The sequence below is a fragment of the Rhinatrema bivittatum genome, unplaced genomic scaffold (genome assembly GCF_901001135.1).
Source record: "Rhinatrema bivittatum unplaced genomic scaffold, aRhiBiv1.1, whole genome shotgun sequence".
Taxonomy (NCBI): domain Eukaryota; kingdom Metazoa; phylum Chordata; class Amphibia; order Gymnophiona; family Rhinatrematidae; genus Rhinatrema; species Rhinatrema bivittatum.
The window spans coordinates 77980-86463 of NW_021821275.1; the positions used below are offsets into that span (position 1 = coordinate 77980).

General features: G+C 40.4%; 1 protein-coding gene across 1 annotated transcript; it reads right to left on the reverse strand.

Moving 5' to 3' along the window:
- Nucleotides 1-4640: 4640 nt before the first annotated feature.
- Nucleotides 4641-7878, reverse strand: LOC115082569. Its single transcript, XM_029586787.1, has 2 exons — nucleotides 7792-7878; nucleotides 4641-5206 (listed from the first exon to the last, which is right to left on the reverse strand). The coding sequence occupies exons 1-2, from the start codon at nucleotides 7865-7867 to the stop codon at nucleotides 4641-4643; spliced, it is 642 nt and encodes a 213-aa protein (XP_029442647.1). The 5' UTR covers nucleotides 7868-7878.
- Nucleotides 7879-8484: the final 606 nt, after the last annotated feature.

An 8484-nucleotide genomic window follows, 5' to 3' on the forward strand; every position in this document is an offset into this window, starting at 1 on the left:
CTTTCAGCAACACCATCAATCACACCATTAGTAACACCACTCACTATAGATCCAGGAGCATCACAAGGTATATTATCAGTAAGCCCATTATGTACTTTTCCATTAAGTACACTTGCAGTAACAACATCAATTGCACCATTAGTAATACCACTCACTAAACCTACAAGACCAATACCTGGTATAAAATTAGTAGCCTATTAGGTACTTTTTCCATTAAGTAAACTTGTAATAACACCATCAGTTGCACCATTAGTAACACCACTCACTATACCTCCAAGCCCACCACCAGGTATATTATCAGTAAGCCCATTAGGTACTTTTCCATTAAGTATCCTTGCAGTAACACCATCAATTGCACCATTAGTAACACCACTCATTATATCTCCAGGACCACCATCAGGTAAAGTTACTGTAAGCCCATTGGGTACTTTTCCATTAAGTACACTTGCAGTGGCACCATTAGTAACACCACTCACTATACCTGCAGGACCACCACAAGTATATCATCAGTAAGCCCATTGGGTCGTTTTCCATTTAGTACATTTGCTGTAATACTATCAGTTACATCTTTAGTAACACCACTCCCTATACCCTCAGGACCACCACCAGATAGATTATCAGTAAGCCCATTAGGTACTTTTTCATTAAGTACACTTGCAGTAACACCATCATTTCCACCATTAGTAGCACCACTCAATACATATACAGGACCACTACCAGGTATAGTATCAGTGAGCCCATTAGGTACTTTTCCTTTAAGTACATCTGCAGTAACACCATGAGTCACACCTTTAATAACAGCACTCACTATAGCTCCAGGACCACCACCAGGTATATTTTCAGTAAGCCCATTAGGTACTTTTCCATTAAGTACACTTGCAGTAACACCATCAATTGCACCATTAGTAGCACCACTCACTATACTGCAAGGAACACCACCAGGTATATTATAAGTAAGCCCATTAGGTAATTTTCCATTAAGTACATTTGCAGTAACACCATCATTTACACCATTAGTAGCACAACTCACTTTATATCCAGGACCACCACCAGGTATAGTATCAGTGAGCCCATTAGGTACTTTTCCATTAAGTACAATTTCAGTAACATCATCAGTTACATTATTACTAACACCATTTACTATATCTCCAGGACTATCACCAGGCATATTATCAATAAGCCCATTAGGTAGTTTTTCATTATGTACAATTCAGTAACATCATCAGTTACACTATTACTAACACATTTACTATATCTCCAGAACCACCACCAGGCATATTATCAATAAGCCCATTAGGTACTTTTCCATTAAGTAAACTTTTAGTAACACCATCAGTTGTACTGTTAGTAACACCACTCACTATACTTGCAGGACCACCACTACGTATATTATCAGTAAGTCCATTAGGTACTTTTCCATTAAGTACAATTTCAGTAAGATCATCAGTTACACTATTAGTAACACCACTCACTATATCTCCAGGACCACCACCAGGCATATTATCAGTAAGCCCATTAGGTACTTTCCATTAAGTTCACTTGCAGTGACACCGTCAATTACTCCATTAGTAACAACCTTTTGCTATACCTCCAGACCACCACCATGTAACATCATCAGTAAGCCATTAGGGTACTTTTCCATTAAGTACACTTGCAGTAACACCATCAATTGCACCATTAGTAACACCACTCATTATATCTCCCGGATCAACCATCAGGTAAGTTACTGTAAGCCCATTGGGTACTTTCCATTAAGTACACTTGCAGTGGCACCATTAGTAACACCACTCACTATACCTGCAGGAGCACCGCCAGGTACATCATCAGTATGCCACTGGGTAGTTTTCCATTTAGTACACTTGCTGTAATACTATAGTTACATCTTTAGTAAAACCACTCCCTATACCCGCAGGAACCACCACCAGATAGATTATCAGTAAGCCCATTAGGTACTTTTTCATTAAGTACACTTGCAGTAACACCATCATTTACACCATTAGTAGCACCACTCATACAGATACAGGACCACTACCAGGTATAGTATCAGTGAGGCCCAGTAGATACTTTTCCTTTAAGTACACTTGCAGTAACACCATCAGTTACAGCTTTAATAACAGCACTCACTATACCTCCAGGACCACCCACCAGGTATAGCATCCATAAGCCCATTAGGACTTTTCCATTAAGTACATCTGCAGTAACACCATCATTTACACCATTAGTAGCACCACTCACTTTATATCCAGGACCACCACCAGTTATAGTATCAGTAAGCCCATTAGGTACTTTTCCATTAAGTACCATTTAGTAATATCATCAGTTACACCTTTAGTAATACCATTCACTATACCTCTAGGATCACCCCTAGTTATATTATCAGTAAGCCCATTAGGTACTTTTTCATTAAGTACACTTGCAGTAACACTATTAATTGCACCATTAGTAACACCACTCACTATACCTATACGACCACCACCAGGTATATCATCAGTAAGGCCCATTAGGTACTTTTCCATTAAGGTCACTTGCATAAATACCATCAGTTACAGCTTTAGCAACACACACTCACTATATCCGCCAGGACCACCACCTGGTAAAGTTACTGTAAGCCCATTGGGTACTTTTCCATTAAAGTACACTTGCAGTGGCAACCATTAGTAACACCTACTACATACCTGGCAGGACCACCACCAGGTATAAATCATCAGTAAGCACGCATTGGATAGTTTTTCATTTAAGTACACTTGCTTGTAATAACTATCAGTTATACCTTTAGTACAACCACTCCCTATACCTGCAGGACCACCACCAAATAGATTATCAGTAAGCCCATTAGGTACTTTTCCATTAAGTTCACTTTCATAGTGACACACCATCAAGTTACTCCATTAGTAACACCTTTTACTATACCTCCAAGACCACCACCAGGTTAATAGTCTCAGTAAGTCCATTAGGTACTTTTCCTTTAAGTACACTTGCAGTAACAAACCATCAGTTACACCTTTAGTAACACCACTCACTATACCAACATGGACCACGACCTGGTATAGAATCAGTAAGCCCATTAGGTACTTTCCATTAAGTACAATTTCAGTAACAATCAATCAGTACACTATTGGTAACACCATTTACTATATCTCCAGGACAACACAGGCATATTATCATAAGCCCATTAGGTACTTTTCCATTAAGTAAACTTGTAGTAACACCATCAGTTGCACCAGTTAGTAACACCACTCACTATTCAGCGGATGACACCACTACGTATATTATCAGTAAGCCCATTAGGTACTTTTCCATAAGTTTCCTTGCAGTGACACCATCAATTACTCCATTAGTAACAGCTTTTTGCTATACCCTCCAAGACACCAACAGGTATAAGTATCAGTAAGCCCATTAGGTACTTTTCTAGTAAGGTCACTTGCATTATACCATCAGTTACACCTTTAGTACCACCACTCACTATACCTCCAGGATCACCGTCTAGTTATATTATCAGTAAGCCCATTAGGGTACTTTTCTATTAAGGTCACTTGCAGTAATACCATCAGTTACTCCTTTAAGTAACACCCACTCACTATATCTCCAGGACCACCACCAGGTAAAGTTACTGTAAGCCCATTGGGTACTTTTCCATTAAGTACACTTGCAATAACACCATCAATTGCACTATTAGTAACACCACTCACTATACCTACAGGACCACCACCTGGTATAGAATCAGTAAGCCCATTAGGTACTTTTCCATTAAGTACAATTTCAGTAACATCATCAGTTACACCTTTAGTAATACCACTCACTATACCTCCAGGATCACCTCTAGTTTATTATCAGTAGTCCATTAGGTACTTTTTCATTAAGTACACTTGCAGTACCACTATCAATTGCACCATTAGTAATACCACTCCACCATACCTACATGACCACCACCCAGTATGTCATCAGTACAGCCCATTAGATACTTTTCCATTAAGGTCACTTGCAGTAATACCATCAGTTATACCTTTAGTAACACCATTCACTATATCTCCAGGACCACCACCCAGGCAAAGTTACTGTAAGCCCATTGGGTACTTTTCCACTAAGTACACTTGCAGTGGCACCATTAGTAACACCACTCACTATATCTGCAGGACCCACCACTAGGTAGATTATCAGTAAGCCCATTAGGTACTTTTCCATTAAGTTCACTTGCAGTGACACTATCAGTTACTCCATTGTAACACCTTTTACTATACCCTCCAAGCCCACCACCAGGTATAGTATAAGTAAGTCCATTAGGTACTTTTCCATTAAGTATACTTGCAGTAACATCATCAATCACACTGTTAATAACATCACTCACTATACCTCCAGGTCCACCACCAGGCATATTTTCAGAAAGCCCAGTAGGTACTTTTCCATTAAGTACACTTTGCAGTAACACCATCAATCACACTGTTAGTAACAGCATTCACTATACCTCTAGGATCAGCACCAGGTATATTGTCAGTAAGCCATTGGGTACTTTTCCATTAATACACTTGCAAGTAACACCACCAACTATAATTTTTAGTAACATCCACTCCAGAACTATCACTAAAGTTACTAGTTAGGCCCCTTTAAAAAGCTCCTCCAAACTGTATCCTTAGCAGCTCCATCTAGCACCGCTCCAGTAATTCTTCCACTGAGCATAACCTCCAGAAGCACCCTCCAACTACACCATTAGAAAAACCACCAAGCAAGCCTTCATTCTTAGCAAGTGTTCCACCAAGTAAAGCAGCAGTTCTAGGAGCAGCAGCAACACTAATAGTAATTTCATCTAGCATATTTCCAACACCACCACTATCTACACTCTTTTCATGTATACCTTTATGTCCAGTAAGCATATTGCCAGAATCACCTCCAGTAACGCCCCCAAGTACACTTTTACCACTACCTGATACACCTATTGGTAATCCACGAGCTACCCTTTTAGCACCATGACTATTATTTAGTACACGAGAAAGGATTCTAAGTTCATATCCACCAGCATCACTTTTTGCTGCACCTCCAACTAGATTTACAGCACCAGCAGTACTAGATTGGCCTTTATCACCATACTGATTTCTATCAGTATTGTATTGTTGAACTCCAAGATCACTGGATTGATCTTCAACTGCACCATATGTTCTTTCAGTAGGAACATTTCCATTTTTAAGTTTTCCAATTGGTGATTGTGTGGCAGCTGAAAAAAACAGAAAAAAAAAATGAACACACATATCACAGTTTCACAGTATTGAGTTTTCTAGTCCATTTGATCATATTAAACTGTCCTATCATTTCTCACTATTGCATATTATGGGTCTTGGAACGTATCCCATTCTTTCACCTCTTCAAGTAAAGAATCCTTCCTTTGAAAGGAGTGAACTCTGTTTTCCCTTTGACTGAAAGAATAACCCCGTGAGGCTGATATTCAAAAACCATTTAAACAGATAATTGAAAAGTTATCCATCTAAAGGGCTAAGCTGAAACATTAAATGCTTATCCAGCTAAATTCTTGATGGACAACGAGTTATCTGGCTACAGTTTATCCAGAAAGGTTGGGAGCATTCCTGGGGTGGGCAGTAGACATTCTAGGCAGGAGCAGAGTTAGTCAGATAAGTTAACCAGTTAACTCTAGATATCGGAGTTAACTGGTTAACCTATTCAGCTAACTCTAGTTGTGCTACAGGGCTGTCCTAAAGTTAGCCGGATATACTTATCCAGCTGACTTTAAGATAGCTGGGTATATTCAGAGGCACTGCCGTGCTGCTAAAGATCCTGGCTAAATTAGCAAGATAAGTGTGTCCCGCTAACTTAGCTGCTCAGCAGCTGAATATCAACCCTCTTGTTTTTATTGTTGAACCTCAGCATAAAGGATTGCTGCATAATCGTTTTACAGTGTTATTAAGCCCTGTCTTAATCATCTTTCTAATTTTTTCAAGGAAAACTGTTCCAGTTTTACAGTCTTTCAGTGGATCTTATCTCCTATGCTGTGTTAAGGCTTTACTGCGCCGTAAACAACATTTAGCACATGGTAAATGTCTTAATGAAGAAATTGCACAATAATTCAAATACCACACTTTATCTACCCACTAATAACGCAGTGCAATGTGAGTATTAAAATTAGATGATTTGTATGCAGATACATGCAAATTAGCTCATCAATAGTAAATAATAAGCAAATAAATAACACAGCTTGCATGGACATTTGCAAGTCCTTTTATTTTATGGAACATTAAATACTAGGGATGAGAATAGATTAAAATTTTGTTTTGTTTTTCATTAGGTTTTGGGGGGGGGGGGGGGGTTTCTCCATGAATTTCAATTTGTTTAATGCTTATTTCATTTAAGAAAATGAAATAGACATTAAAAAAAACAAAAATGGAAAGAAAAGAAATGGGGCCTCCCTAGGCCTTCCATCCCCACCTCCCATCCCTCCTACCTGAAAAAATGGCAGGGACAGGATCCTCCCTAGCACTACTTACCCAGTCCAGGAGGAATCCGACACCAAAGCCTCAGGCCCAGGCTGAAGTCTTGGCCTTGAATAGGCCTAGGCTGTGGCAGGTCACTGTGACTTGGGCATATGTCCTACCCAAGGCCCAGGCTTCGAGGACTGGTCCTGTCACCGGGGTCTAAAACCAGACCCGATGTCAGGGCCCAGTCCTGAGACTGGGTCCTGATACCTGGGCCTTGACCCAGACCCAGGCCTGAGTCCGGGGCTTGACCCAGAAGACCAGGTCCTGATACCTGGGTCTCGGCCAAAGTCAGGGCCCGAACCCTGGTCCAAAAGTCGCATCCCAGTCCAGAGACTAGGTCTTAATTGCTGGGCTTGGGCCTGAACATCGAAGCCCTACCCAGAGACCTGGTCCCAACACTTGAGACTTGGCGTACGTATATGCATGCATGTCATAAAATTACTTGACCGCATGCACATGTGTGCGCCCAATTTTAAGTGAACGTGCACCTATGCACGCAAATGCCTCTTCTGCTCATAATTGGGGGGAATTTAAAAGAGTTGTGGTGCACCGCCATTATGTTTTCCCCCAGTTCATTCCCAGTTCACCCAGGTAAGGAATAGGACTTCTAAACCCTCCTAGGTAAATAGCCTCCCTTTTCCCCTGTTAGCCCCAAGCCTTCAAACCCCACTGATCTGTCTATTTATCTTTATTTTATAACTTACACATCATCCATAGGAGACGTAAAGTTACGTGGCAGGGGACCCCAGCATGCAACTATGTGCATAGGTATTTGCATGGTAAATTCAAGTTGAAATCTAGGAATGCCCATGCCCACACCACGCCCCTTTTAGGAACTTTTTATTTGTCTGTGCAGCAGGAGATACGTGCGTATTCAGGTGGCTTTAAAATCCTCTCGGTGCGTGCTGGCCTGACTTGTGCACGTATCTTCTGGTTTTAACGTATGCCAGGCTTTTAAAATTCACCTCTATAGTTGTGTAGAAGATGAACTAACTCCATGAACAGTCTTTCTTCATAATTGACGTTAAGGTACAAAATCTTTAAAATAAATTGAGGCCTGTGAAATTTGGTTGTGCGAAGTGCATTCTAATTTGAATTGCTGAAATGTAAATAAATCAGACCTGTGTAGAGTTAATTGAGATGTCTAAGTCTGATTATTTCACTGTTTCATCAATGAAGCACCAAACAGGGACTAGTGAAGAGAGTTTCTTCACAATTCTTAGTTGCCACTTGCGATCCAGTTCAACAATCACAAACCCAGAGCCTTTTAGTACCCCACCTCTGAACAACAGGCTACAACAAGATAGTGTACCTGGGTCAGGAAGCATTACAGCCTGGGCTGGGATGAGAAGACCACAGAAGAGGACCTTGGTCCAAAGCTGGTACATCTTGGTTTTGATTACCTGTTGAAAACATTGCCCTTTAGTGTGGTAAATCAAAATGAGAAATGAAGACCAAGCATTGCTAACAAGAGGAAACTGGAAAATGGGCAAGGGAATCGAACACAAAAAGAACATGTATTGCTATAGAAATTGCAACTAAGACGCCAATATTCAAAGCCATTTAGCTAGATAACTCCAAAGTTATCCTATTAAATGGCAATTTTTTTAATATTCCAGGTATTTATCCAGCTATCTTTTAGCAAAATAAATTATTGTCCAGCAAAGCTTTAGCCAAATAAGTAAGAGAATATTTGGGGGGCATTCCAGGATAGGTTTGAGTTAGCTGAATAACTTATCTGTCTAACTCCATTTTTAGGACTTCTCTTAAAAGCAGGTTTAAAGTTGCTGGATACGTTTAGCCTTAACTGGCTAGGTTCAAAATAATATAGCTGGTTAAGTGGCCCTGTAGTATTAAAAAGAAAAGAACCTCTTGGGTCTAGTGGCCTGAATCACTACCCTCTAACCCAAGGGGTAAATCATGGGTCCTGCTGGGCTGAGCCAGACTTTCACCGTTCCCCACCCACTTCCCAGTTCCACAGTGCCACATAACCAGTTGTATTTTG